The sequence below is a fragment of the Myxocyprinus asiaticus genome, chromosome 7 (assembly GCF_019703515.2).
Source record: "Myxocyprinus asiaticus isolate MX2 ecotype Aquarium Trade chromosome 7, UBuf_Myxa_2, whole genome shotgun sequence".
NCBI lineage: Eukaryota > Metazoa > Chordata > Actinopteri > Cypriniformes > Catostomidae > Myxocyprinus > Myxocyprinus asiaticus.
Genome location: NC_059350.1, coordinates 25,032,115 through 25,056,413, shown reverse-complemented (window position 1 = coordinate 25,056,413; position 24,299 = coordinate 25,032,115). Strand labels below are relative to the sequence as shown.

Genomic DNA, 24,299 nt, shown 5'->3' with positions numbered 1-24,299 from the left:
TATGGGAAACAGGATGAGTAAACATGGAACTCTACAAATAAAACAGAGAGCAAACTGGTCCTATAGGCGGATAACAAATGAAGGAACACTATAATACAGTATACAGAAATGACATGAAGGTGCTTGTTTCCTCTGAGACATAGAGACGGGAGACGCGTGCTTCCTGATTTAGAGAGAAAACTCATCATAAGATAGAAGTCTGTTTAGTTTCCACCTCATTATCTCACTTGGACACAGGAAACGAACTCATACTGACCTACTCTGAACAGATCTGCAGATGGTTGATTTGATTGGACGGACCATATTTAGACATGTAAATGGTTGACTTCTGCCACAGTGTTTTAGACAAACCTACAATAATTGTGCAAATTAATTATCAAAGACTACATTTTTAGGAAATTGCATTACAAATCCACTAGGTTCAAAAATCTTCAATGGGCATAATGTTTCTGACTATAATAATCATTAGAAATTGAATTGTAAGACTGTGTTTTGACCCAGTCCATAGCATCTTCAGTTTGCCACACTCTGAAGAAATACATGTCCTGGTTAACAAACTTAAGAGATTTTTAAAGTGGTAATGAAAAACCCATGCACACATAAAGCCTCATGCTATCGATTAGTTTTGAGTGGTCAAAATTGTAGACTTTAGCCACCTAACACATTTAAGTTGCCTTTGTTCTCACAATATCCAGTATAATAGATTTAGCCTTTAATCTGATTAAAATGCAAAGACATGAACTTCCACAACCTCTAATTGGTACAGGCAGATGAGATGATTTGCATTCAGATCCACGCAGACAGACAGACACACAGAGCCTTTCCTTCCCTAAACAGGATCCTTTCTAAGTGCTCCACTTTCAAGGGGTCCCAAAGTCAGACACATGACTGGCAACACAATGCACTTCCTGTTTGATTGCTAACCAGTGTCTGGCATGAGACACATGAAATAAGAACCATCAAAGAGATATGTGTTTGCTTTGATCATTTATATGAATAACTGAAAATCTGTACTGACTAGCATACTCGATATATTAATCACAGTTGCCATCTAACAGATTAAATTCATCAATCAGACACAAACATTTTTACAGACAAAATACATGTTATTATTTGTTCCCGTATTACAGGAGAAGTTCAGACTCAAACCTGAGTCACACCACCTAAGGCCAGGGGTAACGCCCCCAAGACATGGAAATAAATCCTGTACATTTCTTTGTAAGAAGACTGTCCGTACAAGAAACAAATATGATATTACATGCCTGAAATGATGCAAGCTCAGGCAGGCCCTCTGTTAAGAGTTGTCTTAAATGTTCTGGGTAGAGGGTGGTATTTTACACTGATCCAGTACCATAGCCCCAACTTTAAAGAATCATTTGAAGTAAACAGTATAACTAGTCTCAGTCAAGTACAACACATTCAGTTCAACAATCCTTTTGTTGAACCTAAAGATCTAAAAGTACTCCTATTTTCTGGAGACAATCGCAGACAGAGAACGTGGGTGCAAAATACCTTCAAGCAAGTAGGATCTTGTCACCTTAACTTGATTGATAGCTGCAACAGGACCAACATAAACATGCTTGATAAACCCTCTGAAAAGTAAGGGCGAAGGTGCTGACCAGCCATGGCTGTCAGCTAAAGGTGCTAACACAGATTTGGGTCACTGCCGTCAGGCTAATACCTTATGGCTCTCACAAAATCCTGCTATACTGTACAAACACTGTATAGATGTTAAAGCTAAAAATATAAAAATAAATACATTTTAGTGCATTAAACTCATTCTTAAAGTGCTTCTATCAAATAAACAGTGATATTAGCCAAGACATACCTTAATAGGTGCTGTAGAGAACCTGATCTTTCTCTTTGGAGTGAGGTCTTCCTCATCAGAGAGGCCTGGAATTTCCTCAAATTCCTGGGATTCCTCCTTCACTTGAAATTCCAAATCGGTCCAGTTGTCCTTGTCATCCACAAAGGCTGCATTCTCAATTCCACAAATTAAAGATCTATTCCCCATCAACCCTGGATCATCTTGCTGTTGCCTCTCTTTTTCTTCTAAGACATCATCTTCCATGTCTCGCTCATCATCATCCTCTAAAGCTTTAATAGCTTCCTCTACACCCTCATCCTCCTCATCTCCCTCTCTCCGTTTATCCTGCTTTTCATTTTCTTCAACATCAGTAGCTTTCTGATCACTCTCTCTCACATCAGTCTCTAGAACCACTTGGTCAGTCTTCAATTCTACTTCCTCAATAACTTTTTTCTCCTCCTCTTTCTGCATTCTTTTCTCCTCAAGAAACTTACCCTCCCCTCTATGATCGTCCTCTATTTCAACCTGTATGGTTTCCTCAAGTTCTCTCCATTCCTCCTCATGCTCTGTAATGCTCATTTTCGATTCCTTTCCCAGGAATGTTAATTGGACCTCCTTGCTGTCATTCAGCACCTTGCCAGAATTGTGAGGTGTGGTTTGGTCCTCCTTTCCAGCCTCCTCAAAAACATCATCCTCAATATGTTCCTCCTCATTGCCCTCACTCTCAGATGATTCATTCTTCACCACCACCAGCTCAGCTCTAACCGTGGACAAACCAGGGCCCTTTTCAGAGTTCTCACCTTCAACTTGAGCCCCTTGGAGGGCAGGCTCCTTGGCTACATCTCCAGATGCTTGATTAGAGCTACTCCTTATTGATAAGTGGTGGTTCTTTTGGCTTGTATACAGAGAAGTGGATTCTGTTGAGATAGTAGCTTCTGAGGACTCATTAACATGTTCTTCAACTGTGGAACCAGAATTATGGGAAGGTTGTAATGTGTTCTCCAAAGAGACTCCATTCAGAGGAGAAAGTGAGTGTTGAGGGGTACTGTGTAAATCGGAACCATTTAACTTGGGCAAACATGTTTCAGCAGGAGAATCAGTCCATAGTGAATAAGAGGTAGGGGAACTACAGCTGTCTGGTGACGAAGGGGGATCTGAGTGGTCACTAGCAGCAGAAGGTGACTGGGAATGACTGATGGGACTGTGGGATTCTGTGGAGGGCGCAGCTGACAGTGATTCACTATCGCTATCCAACATAAAACTCTCCAGACGTCTGGATATTGGCCCGGCATTCATTGACAAACTGAGCTTATGTGGGGGTGTCTCACTTTCACGTCTCCCCTTTTCCTTGTCCTCCTCATTTGCCTGCCCCTCCAGCTCTTTAGGTTTGTCCATTTTCTCTCCAGTAACTGACACTTTCCTGTCTTGTCTCTCCACCAGTTGAGGCCGGTTGATAACTTTAACAGAGGCAGATCTCTCTGTTGGAGATTGATCTTTAAGGCCACTCTCAAACAGTTTCCTGGTCATTGAGAACTTCTCAGCCAGTGCCGTCTTGTCAAAGGAAACATCCTCTGTCCTCCGTGCCTCAAAGGAGGCTGAATCTAGACTAGAAACACTACTCAGACTGGATCTGTAAGGGATGGAATCCAATGGAAATCTGGGTGACATGGGTTTGGTGATGTTGGGACTGTCTTGACTTGGTTTTCCATCCATTTGCAAGAAGATATTTTTTATTTTGCTCACTTTGTTTCCTGATGGTCTGCCTCGAGTCTCACTGCCTCCATTGGAGAAGGGGGAGGTCGGGCTGACTGATGTGCTCCCATCAAATGAACATTTGATTGAATGGAAGTCTGATTTATAGGCGTTCCTGTGTGGAGACGGGCTTCTCAGCGCCCGCTCACTTTTGTTTTCACTTTTAAGCATGATCATAGATAAAAATAAATAAATTAAAAAAAAAAAAAAGAACTGGCTTGAAGATTTCAGTAAGTAGAATGTTTAAAACTGATACTAAAAGTGTAGCGTATATCCAGGTGTATGACACAGCGGTGTCCTCATTCACACTGGTCGAGATTGTAGCTGCAGGAGGAACCGAGTGACAGTGCCAATCGTCCTTACCTACATCAAAGAGAAATTAAGACACGTTATTAAATTCTAACCTTCTTTTTGAAACAACTATTTTTTTCTTCCCAATACTTCTTTAAACAACCAACATGCGTTCAATGTACAATTAAGGGGGGAGGGACAACTTTAAATAACTTTGAGACTCTTATGCATTTTGCTACTAAGTCTTTCATTAAAATGTTTTTTATTTTGACGCATAAACCAATAGTTATCCTATTTAAACTCCTCTCAAGTTCGACCAAACTAGCAGATGTTCTAATAAATTATACGACCATATTTAGATTATTCCTTTCGGACACATCTGTTCCCACTGACTCCCAACCGACTTGCAATTCTAATGGAGCCCGGTTATAAATTTCTGCAAGTCAGTTTATTTTTCCATTGTCGAAAGCAACACGACCGGATAAACAAGTTTAAACTTACCTGAACTCCATTCATTGTAGCTTAAGGAGGAACTGACAAACCATCCATGACCAAAACCCAAACGATCACAAAGTTCTCACACAATTCGTCGTCATTCCCTTCTCCACAGCCTGCATGCCTTTCTCCGTGAAAGTAACAGCTCAACAAACCTTATCCCCACACGCGCGCTCCCTCCTTCAGCGTCATACCCGAGGCTTCTTTCCAGTGCGCGCGAGTCAGCCACGCACGCGCGCGCTTGGAGAGCGCGAGAGGCAGAGAAAAGAATGCTTGGACAACCGTGGGAAAATGTCAGCTAGTAGCTAATCTCATCAATAAATATGCAGAGCTAAATCCAGATGAGGTTAGAGTGGTCTATGTCAGACATGACGTATTTTGCTATAATAATAATAATAATAATAATAATAATAATAATAATATATATATATATATATATATATATATATATATATATATATATATATATATATTTTTTTATTATTATTATTATTTTTTTTTTCTACATTGTGTAGGAACCGTGCTCTGAAAAACAGACTTGATACTGACTCTAAAATCTGATCTCACAAAATTGAATTATTATCATATTTATCAAGGCAAATATATCTAGATATATTCTAGTGTTTCCCATTTGTTTTTCCTTAGACCAAAACACAAATATGGAAAAACCAACAGTAACTTTAAGTTAGGATAGCCTATTTTAATCAAAATTAAGAACCATTAGTTCTGTTTCCTGTAACTGCTCCAGCATTTTGGACCACAGAGCTGCCATATCTGAATGTAATCTTCCTGACAATTACAAGTAGGTCACTATCTTAGTGCTTCTGAGATGAGACGAGAGGAGCAGAGGACAAAGAAAAAGAGATGAACGTAAAGGATTGAAAAGAATGAAGAAACGCTGAGGTTTGAAAACATGCATATATCTCATTACCACAAAACAATTTTGAACATAACACGAGAGAAAAGAAAACATCACATACAGGACACATCATAAATGCTGTTGAATAAGGACACTGTAAACTGCCAATTAAATTGCACAAATGTTTATAATATACAATTATGCTCTAGACATTAAGTCTCCTCCTCTGTTTGTCTTGGTCTGGACTGTGTCCCATTGTAACTTTCAGTGTACATAAAATCTCTAACAGATGGCATTTTGTAGCTACATATTGAAAGTAGATTATCTCTGCTGATCCACTGTCGTTGTTACAGAGTGACAATCAACATAACTGGATCATATTTATTTTTTTTAAACTGCTCAACTGATGCACTGTAAAACATATTCCAGAGGCTGCAGGTTAGAATTGTGTTTATTAAGCTTTTGTGAATAAAAATAAATGGTTGCACATCACAATGAGTGATGCACATCAAGCTGGCCTTAGTTAATATTATACTGCATAATCAGTATCATAATATGGAGGGTATAAACATTACAAATCACACCATCAGAAATTGTCTCACACTGAAACCCCATGATTCAAAGACCAAAAAAAAAAAAAAAAAAAAAAACCAAATACAAAAGTCCCACTTACCATATCAATATTCCTTCCCAAGGAAAAATGTGCTCTACATCTTAATCCAGATTTGATGAGTGAAACAGACTTCTGGAGCCTGCTGCTGAGCTGATAGTCCTGTTTTACTATGACCTGTGTTCTGTTTCCTGTTTGAGGAAAGTTGTGATATGATGCATCATCAAAGTCCTTTTTGCTCAGCCTGGGTTTGTTGCATGGCCTGAATTTGGTGCTGTTTTCCCCAGGTGGCCCCAGGACCTAGATTTATAAAAATATCAACCAATCACAGAGGCAGCAAGAGTCAGAGAATGAGAAAGAGATTCAAGAAAATTAGCAAAGACTGGACTGCAATACCATTTACGCATTCTTATAGAGATGATGAACTGTAACATGTAAGTTTCTTTCTTTATCTTCACAGGAAAAATCAGGATTTAAGTAAATGGGAGACAATATAAAAAGATTCACAAGGTTGATGGCTGTAAAGATACCAGCTCTGGTTAATGCCAGATTGATTCAGGGAGACACACGGTTCTGAAGAAAATAATAAGTTATTTCAACATTTTATGTATTAGAACTCAATGTGAGCACTCAGATCTTATTGAACCAATTGGAAAAATAGGTCCTTTGGCAATTTTTTGTTTACTTTGACATTGATCCAACTGTGAATTGTTACATATTGTAACAATATGTGACACATATGTCAATGGCTGAAAGAGTGACCTCATTAAATGTATCACATATAGGGATATAAATAAACCCTTGTCTTTGACTTAAGTTACAACAGCAATTCTTTTAAAATCCATTCTGATTTAATACCAGACTCCATCTTTGTCTAAAAACAGCCCACACAATGAACTCTAAAATCATTTATCAGTCCAGTTATAGATATGATATGAGGGTGTTTGATAATTAATAAATACAGGTAACATTTAAATTGAACTATGGACTCTCATATTTCCAACTCTTAGCTCTTGCTTCATCTATAGCTCTGGAAAAAATTAAGAGACCACTGCAAAATGATCAGTTTCTCTGGATTTACTATGGGTATGTGTTTGAGCAAACTGAAATTTTTTGTTTATTCTATAAAGTACTGACAACAGTTCTCCCAAATTCCAAATAAAAATATTGTCATTTAGAGCATTTATTTGCTCCTTAGCTCATCACCGATCAGTGGGTGCGATACACTGTGGCTTGAAGGCCTATCCAGGTCTCCGTCTAACCATTAGACAACCAGGTAGAGGATCGGTGATGATCTGGGGGTGCTTCATTAAGGCTGAAATCGGGCAGATTCATTTTTGTGAAGGACGCATGAATCGAGCCACATAAAACCTTATCCTGGAAGAAAACTTGCTTCCTTCTGCTCTGACAATGTTCACAAACTCTGAGGATTGTTTTTTCCAGCAGGACAATGCTCCATGCCACACAGCCAGGTCAATCAAGATGTGGATGAAGGACCATCGGATCAAGACCCTGTCATGGCCAGCCCAATCTCCAGACCTGAACCCCATTGAAAACCTCTGGATGTTGATCAAGAGGAAGATGGATGGTCACAAGCCATCAAACAAAGCCAAGCTGCTTGAATTTTTGCGCCAGGAGTGGCACAAGTCAACCAACAGCAAAGTGAAAGACTGGTAGAGACTAGAGAGCATGCCAAGACGCATGAAAGCTGTGATTAAAAATCAGGGTTATTCCACCAAATATTGATTTCTGAACTCTTCCTAAGTTAAAACATCACTACTGTGTTATTTAAAAATGAATATGAACTTGTTTTCTTTGCATTATTCAAGGTCTGAAAACACTGCATCTTTTTTTATATTTTGACCATTTGTCGTTTTCTGCAAATAAATGCTCTAAATGACAATATGTTTATTTGGAATTTGGGAGAAATGTTGTCAGTACTTTATAGAATAAAACAAAAATATTCATTTTACTCAAACATATACCTATAAATAATAAATCCACAGAAACTGATAATTTTGCAGTGGTCTCTTATTTTTTTTTTTCAGAGCAGTATATATATATTAAATATGTAAGACTTTATATAACATAGTAAGCTGTTTAGAGAGATCTGAGGGGTGATGGCACTGTAGAGATACAGACACAGATGGTGATCTATTTACAACTCTCTATTTAGAACTTAACTCAGTTTCCCATGTGTTTTGGCCTGCTACAGTTGCTCATAATTAATCACGGGAACTCAAAACACTGATAACAATGAAGACTCCCACTTAAAGCCAAATTTAATCTCTTTTATTTATATACGACTTCCATGTGGAACCAAAGAGTCTTAGAAAATCAAGTGAAAATATCTATTATAATAAAAATTAAGACTATGGATTGTTTTTCCATCTTATAGTTACTTGCTACAGCAAAATACACTAGATATCTCGATTACACTTCCTATTGCTTGATGCATGCATGGGCAGAACTAGATGGCGCTAGGAAGTGTAATGGAGCTTGAAATGATTATCGCCAAGGAAACGGCACTGTAAAAAATGTCTTTAATTTTAACAGTAAAAGACTGAATAAATGCTACAGAAAATAAATCTTTAATTGATTAACAAATATTAACTGTAAAATATACAGTAAAAACTTTAATATATTTTAAAAGACAATACAGTAGTTTTTACAATAAAATATTGTAAAAATGAAATTTTTAGATGTAAAAATTTACATTATGTTTAACAAGAGAGTACATTATAGTTAAATTATAGAGTAAATTATTGTTAAAATTACAGTAAAAAACAATAATCAGGCAGTCCTACAATTCCCTGCATAACCCATCATATTTCATTATATTTTATAGGAATAGTTATGTTTCTTCTTATTTTTAATATCAGTTACGTACATTGGGGTGCTCTGTTTTACATTTAATGTAGTTTAGTTAATGTTTACTGCATTATTTAAATTTCACATGTGTTACCCTGAAGGTGTTTAGTGTTTGTGTGAGTCACACTGAGCACTGTCTCTACATGCTTATTGGTCATTGCTCCTGGAAGAACCACTATTGGTGAACTTCATGTCATTATGTGCTCTTCTGTAATATTTACGGTGACTAAGAATACGTTATAAAGTAAAAAGCAGATTTTAACAGTTTCAGAAGGTTAATATCAAGTTTATGAAGTTTTTTTACTGTAAATTTCACATTTTTTTTTTATAGTGCCATCGTGGTCATGTAAATTACAACAGTTTTAAACTGTAAAATGTATAGGTTGTTCTGTAAAGTTGTTTACATTTTTACTGTATTTTTACATAATTATTCTTTCAACCACAGCTGCCAGTTTTTATTTATTTGTAAAAACAACAGGATGTTTTTTTTTTTTTTTTTTTTTACAGTGTGCAGTTATCAAGATTTATAGTGAAAATTGAGTTACATTTTGGTCTGTTCACACCCAAAAAAGACTGGATTACTTCAGAAGACATGGATTAAACCATTGGAGTTTTATAAATTACTTTTATGCTTCCTTTATGTGCTTTTTAGAGCTTCAAAGTTTTGGAACCTATTCGCTTGCATTGTATAGAGAGCTGAGATATTCTTCTAAAAATCTTTGTTTGTGTTCAGTAGAAGAAAGAAAGTCATTAACAACTGGGATGGCAGGAGAGTAAATGACAAGAGAATTTTCATTTTTTAGGTGGATTTACTGTCCCCATATGGGTACACCAGGCATTTATTTGAGAGATTTTGCCCAGTGCGTGGAATGAGATGAAATACATATTTGTTTGCAATGAGAAGATTGTAAAGAATTAACTATATTAAATTCTAAAAATATTATTAATCGTGTTAATGTATTTATTTGAGCATAAACCTACTTGCTTTACTGAAAACAAAAGCAGTGTGCAGTGGAGGGCTAAACAGTCTATAGAATCACCTTTGGCTGAAGGTCAAATGTCCATAATAAAAGTGCTTAAATACCTCATACAAAAACAGAGGCGAATCACCGAGGGGCATCACACACCAAAGAGCGCCAGAAATGGTTAGTCTACAGTTTCTTATTCGACATCACCATCTACTGGAACACCTAGAAACATAATTTCATCTGACTCGACGACATTAGTGGTACCAGAGAGTCTCTGTTGTTGCATTATACTGCGTTATAAGCGTCGCGACTATCTTCCTGCCTGCTGTCCTGGACTGCAAGGACCTCACTCCAAGGTTGGACATCTGAAAAAGACAGTTTCTCTGCGTTATGTGTATACAATATCGCTTTATAATTGCTTGTCGGTCAGAAAAACCGCTCGTATGATTAACTGGTTATTGTGAATGCATAATGCCTGGTATTTTGGTCAGGCTGGGTTTTATTTCTAGTTGGCGAATATTACAGAATATGGCGCTTATGCGACTTAAAGGATCTGTGGTGGAAACCACTTTTATACCCAAAGATTCGTGTCATCTCTGTTCTTTGGCAAGCAGACAGCCATGCTTTGATATAATTGCGGCTCAGGCCACATGCTTTTCATGTTGTTGTTGCTGCTGTCCATACATGCTTGACATTATTACATAATCATATTTGTTCAGTATTCATCATTAGAACAGCGGGATGATTGCGGATTATTATTGAAATGGGGATCATATAAGAAGACTTGAATTGTCTAAACAAATGTAAATAAACAATTTTGTCGTTTTTTTTAATTGACATGTTTTGCCGCATAGGGTTGTGCTGTTACATGAAACCCAGACAAAACAGCTGCGAAAGACATGGCAAGCGTTAAGGATACCGTGACATTAGGTGAAATATTGACCAAATTCAAATAATTTGGGCCAATAGTTTGAGGTAAAATATTAATTCAATTAAAAGGGGGATTTCTTAATTATCTTAGAGTTTATTGTTGTGATAACTTATTCTAAACTGTTTCATCAGGATTCCTTTCAATGAAAAAGGACACATATGACCTTCATCATTATTCTACAATACAGCCATAAGAATATGAACTGAGATTTATTGTCTCCTGTTATGAAGAGGTATAGAGTTCAATGAAAGTCCATATGTTTTCTTTTAGTGTGCCAATTAAATTCACCAAAACCACTTACAGCCAAAAGTTGTAAACAAATAAATGAGGCCATAGAAATGTCAAATTCAAGGAGAGACAATTACTAAATTTTCTCAAATTTCAACAATATGGTTGTTGCAGTACACCCGAGCACATAGACCATGAATAACTTATTTGTGTGATAAATTATTTAGTCTCCTGTTTCGTGTTAGGCTGACTGTAACCCAATGAGAGCTCAGTGATGGGGAAGGAGAAGCTCCACATCAACATTGTGGTCATTGGCCATGTGGACTCAGGAAAGTCCACCACCACTGGTCACCTCATTTACAAGTGTGGAGGCATCGACAAAAGGACCATTGAAAAGTTTGAGAAGGAAGCTGCAGAGGTAGGCCAATTAGATATTGCTACACTTTGTTGCTGTCATAGAGATTTTATTTTTATTTTTATTTTTTTTAGTAAGTTTATGGATATTATTATTCAAAAATCCTCACTGTGTGGGAAAAAATGACATAATATTTACCAATATCTTAATATATAAGCAATATCTTGTTGAACATATTGAACATATTGTCTGTTCCTCAACTTGGCCTCTGATCTGAGGTCTAAAGTAGTTAATTTATCTGAATTTCTGTAACACCCTCTTTAATAGATGGGAAAGGGCTCCTTTAAGTACGCTTGGGTCCTGGACAAGCTGAAGGCTGAGAGGGAGAGAGGCATCACCATCGATATCTCCCTGTGGAAGTTTGAGACCAGCAAGTACTATGTCACCATCATTGATGCTCCGGGACACAGAGATTTCATTAAGAACATGATAACTGGCACCTCACAGGTCTTTATATAAGTCTTCTTAACAGAGCCAGAAAGAATGTTTCTGTTCATTCCTTATAACCTTATAAATGAAATTTCTCTTGGTACAGGCAGACTGTGCTGTGTTGATTGTGGCTGCTGGCGTTGGTGAATTTGAGGCTGGTATCTCAAAGAATGGGCAAACCCGTGAGCATGCCTTGCTGGCATACACCCTGGGTGTCAAACAACTGATCGTGGGTGTCAACAAGATGGACTCTACAGAACCCAATTACAGCCAGAAGCGCTATGAGGAGATTGTGAAGGAAGTCAGCACTTATATCAAGAAGATCGGCTACAATCCAGATACTGTAGCATTTGTACCAATCTCTGGATGGAATGGGGATAACATGCTGGAGGCCAGCCCAAACGTTAGTGTTATATTAGCTACAGCTGTAAATTTTACAGATATTAATAGACATGTCCTTTTACATGGATTATTGTGTATTAAGTGAACCCATTTGTTTTTCCTGTTCTTAAGAGATGAAATATTGTGAGCATGATGTTGTTATGCATATCCATAAATATATATTAGAGGTCGACTGATAGTGGATTTTGCAGATACCGATAAAAAATGTGGTGGAAAAGGCCGATAACATGCTATTAATCATTTTGATAGTTTAATAGTTTAAAATCAATTCATAGAATGTTGCAACATTTGCTTAGTCGGCACAGACATAGAGGCCAGAGTCCAAAATGAATAAAATCCCAGATGTATTTTATTTTTTAACCAAAATACCAATAATAATCAGAAAAAAAAGATTGGGTGCATAACGCGGGACTTTTAACACTAAAAAAGCCTGAAACACAACGTGGACTCTTATTTTGAAATGATGGAGACTTGGCTCAATTACAATGATCTATATTTAATATTTACCAATTTAAAATTTTTATAGCCTATATTATTATTATTATGACAACATAATGTATGAAGTTGGAGACACTATATATGTGCTGACGAGGGACGTTTCTATATAGTCAAAAAAAAAATGTAATGCCCTCGCTTCAATTTAAAAAACATATTTATCAGAGGAACACGGAGGAATAAAAAAAAAAAATATTGGTGACTATCGGCATAGATGTTTGCCTATAACCGATAGTTATAAAAAGCAACTATTGGCACCGATTAATTGCAAAAGTCCATATATCGGTCTACCTCTAATATATATATATATATATATATATATATATATATATATATATATATATATTGTTTTTGTTGTTTTTTTTTGTTTCATTCTATAAAATACTTACAACATTTATATCAAATTCCAAATAAAACATTGTCATTTAGAGCATTTATTTGCAGAAAATGACACAACTGGTCAAAATAACAAGTGTTTTCAGACCTTGAATAATGCAAGGAAAACAAGTTCATATTCATTTTTAAACAACACAAGACTAATGTTTTAACTTCAGATCAATATTTGGTGGAATAACCCTGATTTTCAATCACAGAATCTATGCGTCCTGGCATGCTCTCTACCAGTCTTTCACGTTGCTGTTGGGTGTCATGGTCTTGGTGAGTCCACTGGTTTGTTTCAGTATGTGGTTACATGTTCTCTCTATAGATTCAGGTGTCACTGGCTCACGTAATCAGCGTTGCCATGGGAGCCTTGATTGTTTCTATGGTAACGCTGATCATTCCAGCTTGCTCGCAGCAGGCTTGCAGCACCTGATCGCCATTATTTCCCTGGCTATATCTACCTCACTCTGTTTTGTGTTTGTCGCTCGATTGTTGTTTGAGTCCTGTTACTTACCACTCCCTCCCTCTGCCCTAGTATATCCTGTATCATGTTCTGTGTATTGGTTGCCAGTCTGCGCTGTGTGCGCCAGGATTGTGGTTACCTTCTAGTCTGTTGCCTCGCCTCTCTTGACGCTTCCCCTGAGTTCCCCTCAGCGATACTTCACTGCATTGGATCTGCTCCGCACACGACCACTACGTCAGTCTCCTGACTCCGACTCCGCTGCTAAGGTTTCTTCACCGGCCCCAGCGGTTCTTCCTAGCATCGGGCGCTCAGAGCCCCATGTCATTCCTCCATACTCAGGTGAGGCAGGGTCCTGTCGCACATTCCTCACGTAGTGTTCACTCTGTTTCTCACTGAAGCCCTCAACATACTCCACGGAGGCAGTCAAGGTCACCTTCACTATCACACGCCTGACCGGGAGGGCCGGCCAGTGGGGAACTGCTGTATGGGAGAATCGGCACCCTTGCTGCTCGTCATTCCAGGATTTTTCGGCTGAGCTTCTTCGTGTATTCGACGGAGCTGTACATGGACCTTCAAGGATTCTGTCTGGGTTGACTCAGGGTAACCGCTCGGTTGCAGACTATGCTATTGAGTACCGAACTCTCGCCGCTTCCGCCGAATTGAATGAGGCAGCCTATTGGAGTCGGTTCCTGGATGGCTTGTCAGACATGATCCACAATGTGGTTTACACTCTGGATTTGCCTTCCGATTTTGATGACCTGGTTGCTCTGGCCATTAGGGTTGACCAGCGCCTTGCACTTCAACGCAGCCAATGTCGCTCCTCACCTCCCAAGCCGGCTGACCGTTACCATCCTCCCACTCCACTCCTGCGGCAGGGGTCTCAGTGCAGCTACCCGAAATAGAACCCATGCTGATCGGGAGGACACGCTAATCATGAGAAGAGAGGCGGCGCCGCATGTCCAAGGGGCTCTGTCTCTACTGTGCTGGTCCTGGTCACGTCGTCACCAACTGCCCAGTAAAAGCCCCCGCTCGTCGGTAAACAAGGGGTTACTGGTGAGCACAACTCCTCTGAGCAAAAACCCTGCATAACGACCTGTTCTCCCGGCCCGGCTGCAGTTCAGAATGACCAGTCATCCTGTTTCTGCCCTGGTGGACTCCGGAGCGGAGGGAAACTTCCTTGATGCTGCCAAGGCTTCCAAGTGGCAGATTCTGGTGGTAAAGTTGGCCGAACCCATCACGGCGTACTCTCTTAGTGGCTCACCCCTGACCATCGTCACCCATTCTATGGAGCCGCTCACCCTCATCACAGGTAAATACAATGAACAACTCTCCTTTCTGCTGGTCTGCTCTCCCTCAGCACCGGTGGTACTAGGGAATCCATGGTTGGTAACACACAATCCACACTGTCTTTCCCATTGTCTTAACTCTGCTGTCTCTCCTGTCCAGTCTTGTGTGTCTTTTCAGGATGAACCAGCGGATTTATCCGGTGTAGCTGTGGCATACCATGATCTGGGGGCAGTATTCAGTCGGTCCCCACCACGACCCTTCATCCTCATCGCCAATATGATTGTGCAATCAATCTACTTCCTGGGACTTCTCCTCCATGAGGTTGGTTGTATTTGCTCTCTGCTCCCAAGAGGGAGGCCATGAATATGTATATTACTGATTCTCTAGCAGCCGGTCTTATCCACTCTTTCTCTTCACCTGCAGGGGCGGGGTTCTTCTTCGTGGAAAATGACAGCTCGCTTAGACCCTGTATTGATTATCAGGTGTTGAATGATATCACGGTGAAGAATCGTTATCCTTTGCCGTTGATGTCTTCAGCTTTAAAACTTTTGCAGGGGGCGTCCGTCTTTACGAAGTTGGACCTACGCAGTGCTTATCACCTGATTCGGATCAGGAAGGGCGATGAGTGGAAGACAGCCTTTAACACCGATAGGGGGCATTTTGAATATTCAGTCATGCCATTCGGATTGGTCAGTGCCCCCGCTGTCTTTCAGGGGTTCATGAATGACGTGCTTCGGGACATAGTTGATCGATTTGTTTTTGTTTATTTATTTTATGGGGCTATTGCCTTTCCAGTGTTGCCTTGTTTACCAGCCCCCTCTGTTCCCTGCTCAAGAACCCGATGCTCAGGTCCTGTCCGAACACGCCTTTATCCAACGGTGCCGTCGCACCTGGTGGATAGCCAGAGAAGCCCTCCTCCAGACTGGCGCTCGTATTAAGAAGTCGGCAGATCGCCACTGGTCTAAACCTCCAGCTTACGTCTGCGGGCAGAAGGTCTGTTTGTCTACTAAAGACATTCCACTATGACTATCCTCTCTTAAGCTGAGGCCCAAATTCATCTGGCCTTTTCCCATCACTAAGGTCATTAGCCCGATGGCGGTTCATCTCAAACTGCCCCCTTTCCTTAGTCGTGTCCATCCAGAGTTCCATATTTCTTGTGTCAAACCCATCGTCTGGTCTAGTCTTCATCCTTCCGCGCTCGTCTGGCCCCCGCCTCGTCTGGTGGATGGCGCCCCGGCTTATTCTGTTAAACGGTTACTCGACATCAGATGCAGGGGCAGAGGTAGACTGGGAGGTCCTGAGGAGAGATGCTGGGGCCCGGCCTGGGACATTCCAGACTGCACCCTCATCGATCAGTTCCATCTTGATCATGGTAACTCTTCTGGATACGCCAAGGGTGGTGGGGGGGGGGGGGGTACTGTCATGGTCTCACTGAGTCCGCTGGTTTGTTTCAATTTGTGGTTACATGTTCTCTCTGTTGATTCAGATGTCGCTGGCTCTCGTAATCAGCATTGGCATGGGAGACTTGATTGTTTCTATGGTAACGCATATCATTCCAGCTTACTGCGAGCGAGCACCACCTGATCGCCATTAATCCCCTGGCTACCTCACTCTGGTTTGTGTTCGTCACTCGATTGTTGTTTGAGTCCTGTTACTTACCACTCTCTCCCTCTGCCCTAGTATATCCTGTATCATGTTCTGTGTATTGGTTGCCAGTCTGCGCTGTGTGCGCTGGGATTGTGGTTACCTTCTAGTCTGTTGCCTCACCTCTGTTGACGCTTCTCCTGAGTTCCTCTCAGTGATACTTCACTGCACTGGATCTGCTCTGCACACGACCACTATTCACACAAGCCTATGAATATACTACTCTACAGAGGATTCTTCGAGGATCTAAGTTACACTTCCACTACGCACACAAGCCTACGAACACACCATCCATCTTCAGCTGCAGTTGGTGCCAGGTTCCCCTCTCGAAGCTTTACCAGCCTAGCTGTGTTTGTTAAATAAACTGATCATTGTTCTCTGCAATTCTGGTGCAAAAACTCAAGCAGCTCTGCTTTGTTTGATGGCTTGTGGCCATCCATCTTCCTCTTGATCACATTCCAGAGGTTTAAATGGGGTTCAGGTCTGGAGATTGGGCTGGCCATGACAGGGTCTTGATCCAGTCGTCCTCCATCCAAACCTTGATTGACCTGTCTGTGTGGCATGGAGCATTGTCCTTCTGGAAAAATGTTTTCTTCCAGAATAACCTTGTACGTGGCTTGATTCATGCGTCCTTCACAAAGATGAATCTGCCCAATTTCAGCCTTGCTGAAGCACCCCCAGATCATCACTGATCCTCCACCAAATTTCACAGTGGTTGTGAGACACTGAGGCTTGTAGTTCTCTCCAGGTTTCCGTCTAACCATTAGATGACCAGGTGGAGGATCGGTGATGATCTGGGGGTGCTTCAGCAAGGCTGGAATCGGGCAGATTTGTCATGGCCAGCCCAATCTCCAGACCTGAACCCCATTGAAAATCTCTGGAATGTGATCAAGAGGAAGATGGATGGTCACAAGCCATCAAACAAAGCCGAAGACTGGCGGAGAGTATGCCAAGATGCATGAAAGCTGTGATTGTAAATCAGGGTTATTCCACCAAATACTGATTTCTGAACTCTTCCTAAGTTAAAACATTTGTATTGGGTTGATTAAAAATGAGTATGAACTTTCTTTGCATTATTTGAGGTCTGAAAACACTGCATCTTTTTTGTTATTTTGGCCTGTTGTCATTTTCTGCAAATAACTGCTCTAAATGACAATATTTTTATTTGGAATTTGGGAGAAATGTTGTCAGTACTTTTTACTCAAACCAGTAAAAAAAACAGTAAATTTTACTCAAACACATACCTATAAATAGTAAATCGAGAGAAACTGATAATTTTGCAGTGGTCTCTTAATTTTTTCCAGGGCTATATATAAAGTGTCAATAATTATGTTAAAAATTACACAATTAAATTTGATGTGGTACCACTTTCTATGAAGCCCATATTTATAATGCATTGTAAAGGCATTATACATGCAGTATACTGCATTCACAATGTCTCATAATACACCTTATTATAAGTTATAACTTCTCATAAATAATGATAACAACAGTTATAATACCTGATAAGACTTACCGTATTCATAGTTATACTTAGGAGTATAAAGCATTATAACACGAGCAACATCCAATTTGAACGCAGTATAAGCTAATAAAGCTAATCATAAAAGTGTTGTCATGCAAAAGCAGCATAGTGTAAACAGTCAAAAGGCTTTATGATATGATCATATTATAAGTGGTCTTTGCCTGCTTTAAGTAAAGTTACAAAAGCAATATTTTCTTATAAACAGCCATATCATAAACTTGGAACATACAATACATTACAAGTCAAACTTATACAGTGGAAGTTATTTAAAAAATAAGTCTCCAAATAAGATTCACAAACATTAAAGTTTATTGAATAGAGTCCACTATAGAATCAGTTTTATTTTTTTATATTCTTGTTTGTGTTTACACCCAAGAAGTTTGGCTACATGTGTGATCAACATACAGAGAGAGAGAGAGAGTTTCTGATATAGGTAAGTATTATAATGCATTATAATGTTGGTTACAATTACTTATGAGAAGTTATAACATGTTATAAGGTGTATTATGAGACGTTACTAATGCATTATAAGGACTTTACAATGCATTATAAATATGGGCTTCATAGAAAGTGTTACCGAAGTTTGTTATAAAATTGAAATGTGTAAATCTTTAAAATCGGCTTAAATATATATATATATATATATATATATATATATATATATTTTGTCTCTGTAGATGACCTGGTTCAAGGGCTGGAAGATCACTCGTAAGGATGGTTCTGTCTCTGGGACGACTCTATTGGAAGCTTTGGATGCCATTCAGCCCCCAACCCGGCCCACTGACAAACCGCTCCGCCTCCCACTGCAGGACGTCTACAAGATTGGAGGTGTGAGGATAGTCAGTCAGAAGAACAGATTTTTTAGGCCTTATTTGTTTTAGGTTGTAAGTCATCACTGGGGAACACACTAATTTAAAACTAGCTTTAAAATAATATGTATAGTATAGCTAATTTTTATCTACATTAAAGGTGAAGTGTATAATTTTTGTGCCACTAGGGTCACTAAATGGAACTGCAAAAATAATATAAAAAAAGTTTTTCCAAACACAAACCCTCATCTGCCATCGGTTGATACAATCAGATAGTCCTGTCTCAAACTCACGCCTTAGAGCACACAACATCTTTAAGTGTGGTGATGAGATTTTAGAAAATAAAATAACTGACATTGTGAAGACAACACTGACATTTCCAGTAAAATATATGCATAAACATTGCTTTTTCAACTTAAAGCTCTCTCTCTCTTTTTTCACTGTTCAGGCATTGGTACTGTGCCTGTGGGACGTGTTGAGACAGGCATTCTGAAACCTGGTCTAGTTGTGACTTTTGCCCCAGTGAATGTGACCACTGAGGTGAAATCTGTAGAGATGCACCATGAGGCTCTATCTGAAGCTCTGCCTGGAGATAACGTGGGATTTAACGTAAAGAATGTCTCAGTTAAAGATATCCGACGTGGGAATGTTGCAGGTGACAGCAAGAATGACCCTCCACAGGAGGCAGCGAGTTTCACCGCTCAGGTAAGCAGAGTGGATAAAGTTGTTGTGATGTTATTTAACAATATCACACAAGCAAGATTGCTGTTGTTCTGAATATCATCATGGCTGTAATTAAAATGCAGTTCATTTCTTTTCAGCGAAAATAGTTCCCAAAGAAGCCAACGCATAGAGCACAACTCTGCTCTCTACACTGCTTTCATAGTCTGGTTTAGAACGAGAGGTGTTTTGTTTATAAACAAATCTGTTTTTGCACAAATCTTTTAAGTGAATGAATCATTATCGTTCAATGATTCAGTGACCCAGTCATAACATAAAAGACGCTCATTTGATTCAAACAGCTGTCAGACTATATAATTGTATCACCTTTTTTGACACGTAAAGGGGTCAAGACGTGCCTTTTTTACAAAAAAGTTTTTTGCAAAAAAGCAGTCATATATTTGTAAAACATGATAATTTTCCACCCTCATTCTGAGCCTCTATCAGAAATGCTCAGTTTTGGAGCTGCTTCTCCTTTAAAACTTGACAGTAAACACCCACTGTTATGACTGACTCTCTGCTCTTGACTGATCTGCTCTCTCCTTGCCATCTCACTGCTCACCACTAATGGGCAGGGCTACGGAAGTGATAAGGTAAAGTAGGCATTGATATGTGTGTTTTGGAGGCGGTCAGATGCAAATGTCTACCACAGTGTGATATCACAATGTGGAGGAAGTAGAGAACGAGTCATTTTTGCAGTTTGGTTTCAACAAATGCTCTTTGAGTTCTGAAACTTACAGTATGTTTTTTATAGCACAATGACCTATAATATGTCAAAAGATCAAGGAAAAATGTATTCTTCATTACCGCTTAAAGCTCGGATGGGCCCGCGAGAAACAAATAATTATCAAAATATTAATAACTACAGTCTTGACCAACACAAAATAAGTATTGTAAGTACGGAAAGCAAAACCAATCGTGTTAGGATTTAGGGATGTGCCCGAGTAGTCGAATACTCAAGTATTTGTTCTGCGATAATTATTAGAAAGTAAAAATACTACTCAAATTTCACAAAATGTTGCTTTGCTGACCGTAAATACATTGAAATTCACGTTAAATCCCAAACAGCCAAACTAAAACTCGCAGTTATAACTGAATGCATTGGGTGGCGCTGTGGACAGAAGTTGATCACATTTGATGAGAGAATGGCGTTGTCTGCCTCCAGGCGCAGTGAAGACCACTCATCTGATAGCAAAAGCTGAGATGAGTGGGAACATATATTACAGGAGCCATTAATTCCACCAGATGAGGATCAAATTAATTGGTGGACAGAAAATACAAAGCGCTTCAACAAACTTGGTTGCTTAGCAAACCGTTATGTGTGTCCCTGCAACGTCTGTGCCAGCAGAGTGCATTTTCTCTTCAGCCGGCCTCATTGTTAACAGACTAAGGAGCCGACTTTCACTCGAGCATGTGGATATGCTTGTTTTTCTCAACAAGAACATGACATGTGAGACAATATAAACATGATAACCTTTATATGCCAATTGTTTATATACGTTCTGTACATTAATTGCAGCAGTTTACTTTATTAGTGAAACAACACAGGATATCATATAAGCTTGTTTTGGATATAATTATAAGCTTGTTTTGAAATGGTGATGCAACCTAAATGAAAAAAAAAATAATTTCACGTCTAAATAAACAAATAATCGAGTATTTGTTTTATATGAGCTCAAATATTTGAATACAAAATTATTGAAAAATGCCCATCCCTATTAGGATTCAGATCGCTGCAACCAGAGGTGTAAGCCATCCAAATATGAGCAGAGAGGATCGATCACTTTAATTAAATATGGCCACCAGGAGATGGCGCCAAGTACATGACACAGACTTAATGATGGCTCAAATGACACTGAATGGAACTGAATGAGATCTTGTTACAAATGCCTGCATGCTTTGGAGAGAGAGCATACCTTTAGTCATTGTTGTATTTGCGTGTGTAATTAGTTCTTATGTACAATTATTATGTATTATTTGTTTGGAGACTAGGATAAATGATTTTTGTAATTCTATAACTTTTGATTGCTTTGTCGTATCAACACAAACTTTTACTCAGGTACAGGTGACATGATTGGGACAAAAGAAAAGCAGTTTTTTGGAGCTACCTTATTCACACCCTGAGATATATACTGAAAAATCTTAAACAAATTTTTTTGTGATTTTTCAGCAGTTTCTTAGGCTGAGAGTCTCAGAATGTATCATAATCTATATCATAATTTATTTATTTTTTTGAAAAGTTTTATTTAAAATGATACCAAACACTTGACCCTCGTTTGTTTTTCTTTTTTCCCCCTGAGTTATAAGCCTTTCATTTTGGGTATGCCAATGAAACAGGAAATCTTTAAAAACACCTTCAGAGCTTAAAGGGTTAAGGGTGCAATTAGTCATTTTTGTTTATGTTGTGCTGGCTGTTATGACAATCATCCTGGATTCTGACACCCAGTGGTATGATACAAGCACTATGCAAAACAGCTTTTATTAGGCTGATATGAGATTTATTTTTATATTTACCTTGAGGGAGTTCTGAATATCCCTAATTGTGGTCTAACAAACACGATTTGTGTCTTTTTGCCTTTTTTAAATTACACTTTTATCCTGGGAGTATTTGTCATTACTGTCTATTCCTCTTCCTGTTCAGGTGATCATTCTGAACCATCCAGGTCAGATCAGTGCTGGATATGCCCCCGTGCTAGACTGCCACACCGCTCACATAGCCTGCAAGTTTGCTGAGTTAAAGGAGAAGATTGACCGTCGCTCAGGGAAGAAACTAGAAGACAACCCCAAGTCTCTGAAGTCTGGGGATGCTGCTATTGTAGATATGATACCAGGCAAACCAATGTGTGTGGAGAGCTTCTCGGAGTATCCTCCTCTCGGTAACTGTCATGTCTTCATTTGTATATGTTGGATGCTAAAGGTTATAGATTCTTCTAGTTGCTTGAATAAGAAACACAACGAACAACACTCTGTTAGCAAATACTGTGGCCTAAAAAAGTATTTGGACACTTAAGCCACACTTAAAATGTATGGATTTCATTTCATTGGATAACAAAATATAAAATCAAGTAAAATGTTTAAACAAATTATTCTAGATCTTTTCTTTCAACTATCTTTACCTTTCTTACTAAGTTCTTTTTAGGTAGTCACACCCCTAAAGTGACAATGTCTTCATGTCTTCATGAATTTTTAAAGTCGACCAAGAGCTTACTTTCCATGAGCTGGCACTAAATAACTTTCTTATCACAATAATTAGTTCTGTTTAAATAAGTTCTGTTTTTCTGATGATCTTCATTTCCCAGGACGCTTTGCAGTGCGTGACATGCGTCAGACCGTAGCAGTGGGTGTCATTAAGGGGGTGGAGAAGAAGACCCCAACCTCCGGCAAGGTCACTAAATCTGCTCAAAAAGCCCAGAAGATCAAATGAACGTTGTGCTGGGCTGTGAACACTTGGGTCAGCCACATCACACCTCCTCTTTTCAACTCCATAGACAAAGCTTGGTTACTTGTCACAATGCATCGCAAAAGCAGAAGAAGGAAAAGTAAAACTCATGCCTGCTTTGACAATGATTACAATAGTGTTAGTAAGTATATTCATGTTTAAGTGTATGTTCTGTTTGAGTTTCTGTTGTATGTGCAAGTTCTCATAGTCTTTGTTATATTGTTCAACTGTTATAAGCACCTTAAACTAGCAAACAGGGGGAGTGTGGAGTAAGCTTTGTTTTTCCTGTATCCTCAGCTTGTGTGCAATTGCTCAACCCCTCTAACTCTGACCAGCCACCTTACTAATATTACTTGTGTGACCTTGCTTGTAATAGTAACTAACTGTTCCAGCATCTAGCCCAATGCCTATGAGATTTTAAATTAGTCTGTTCTGATTTGATATGTCGTGACGCAGCTTTAAATGTGAACTTTTGAGTTTTGCTTGTCTTTTTCTGGTTGTACGCATGAAGCTGAAGTAGCTAGCGCACTTTACGGTCTACCCAAACAGCACTCTGAACAAGCATGAGCTATATTGTTTGCACTTGCACTCATGTACTTTAAAGGGAAAATGATTTTCCATTATCTAATATATGTCGGTTGATAACCAAAAATAAAATACATTTTAACTCTGATGCCTGCTTCTCAATTACTGCACAAGGATTCGCAAAGTTGTAAAGACCTTTGGAGATTTTAGGTTTTTGTATTAAGGTCAGATATTTGAGAAATCTGATGCAAATATTAAATGCTGGTGGACGTGCCCACAGACTTAGCTTTCTAAAATGATTTAATACAATACCAAACAAACTTATAACATGTATTTGTGATCTCTAAGATTTTTTTACGAAACCAAAGCTTGTTAACGTTCAGAATGTTGGCTGAATTCAGTTCAATTTCTGTAGACAGTGACTTAATTTAAAACTTAATAAAGCACACAAAAGTATCATAAAGTAGTCCATGCATCATATGCCAAGTCTTCTGAAGACATATGATCACTTTGTATATGATGAACAGACCATAATGTAAATTGTTTTTCACTCTCAAATCAAATCATTGCTAAACTATGTAACTATGTTGTAACATTTGGTCACAAGAAACTAAGAACCAATGAGGTTTGATGTTATTGACGTCGCAGCAATATTGGAGTCAGTGCTTCTTAGATAGCAATGATTTGATTTGAGAGTTTGAGAGTTTTTGTAAAAGATTTAGCCAGCAGGACTGGATTAAATTATCTCCTAATGTGTTCTGCAGAAGAAAGAATATCATTTGGGTTTGGACCGACATAAGGCTGAGTAGATGATGACAACATTTTCATTTTAAGGGGAACCATTCCTTTAAGAAAGCTTTTGTTATAAAACAGCAACTGATTTAGTATGGCAACTTTAAGGTTCTCTTCTTAACATTTAACCCTTAAATGCATACCTTGGGTCTTTAGTGACC

At 38.9% G+C, this 24,299-nt stretch overlaps 2 protein-coding genes across 4 annotated transcripts in view; one reads left to right on the top strand and one right to left on the bottom strand.

Annotated features, from left to right (window-relative positions):
• Positions 1 to 4,671, bottom strand: part of LOC127444176 (neurabin-1-like) — a 34,995-nt gene extending 30,324 nt beyond the window's left edge. The window contains exons 1-2 of the mRNA XM_051703416.1: positions 4,352 to 4,671; positions 1,829 to 3,922 (exon numbers count right to left, since the gene is read on the bottom strand). Of these exons, the coding sequence (XP_051559376.1) occupies positions 1,829 to 3,736 (1,908 nt within the window). The 5' untranslated portion in view covers positions 3,737 to 3,922; positions 4,352 to 4,671. The remainder of the gene's footprint in view (positions 1 to 1,828; positions 3,923 to 4,351) is intronic.
• A 5,104-nt stretch (positions 4,672 to 9,775) lies between these two features.
• Positions 9,776 to 24,258, top strand: LOC127443772 (elongation factor 1-alpha 1). 3 transcript variants are annotated; one of them, XM_051702639.1, is made up of 8 exons: positions 9,776 to 9,830; positions 11,058 to 11,230; positions 11,495 to 11,674; positions 11,763 to 12,059; positions 18,531 to 18,681; positions 19,111 to 19,367; positions 22,024 to 22,258; positions 22,682 to 24,257. In XM_051702639.1, the coding sequence occupies exons 2-8, from the start codon at positions 11,087 to 11,089 to the stop codon at positions 22,804 to 22,806; spliced, it is 1,389 nt and encodes a 462-aa protein (XP_051558599.1). In that variant the 5' UTR covers positions 9,776 to 9,830; positions 11,058 to 11,086; the 3' UTR covers positions 22,807 to 24,257. The 3 variants fall into 3 exon arrangements, with proteins under 3 accessions (XP_051558599.1, XP_051558598.1, XP_051558597.1); XM_051702638.1 differs by lacking the exon at positions 9,776 to 9,830 and adding an exon at positions 9,861 to 10,009 and having other exon boundaries at positions 11,040 to 11,230; positions 22,682 to 24,258; XM_051702637.1 differs by lacking the exon at positions 9,776 to 9,830 and adding an exon at positions 9,861 to 10,009.
• The last annotated feature ends 41 nt before the right edge of the window (positions 24,259 to 24,299 follow it).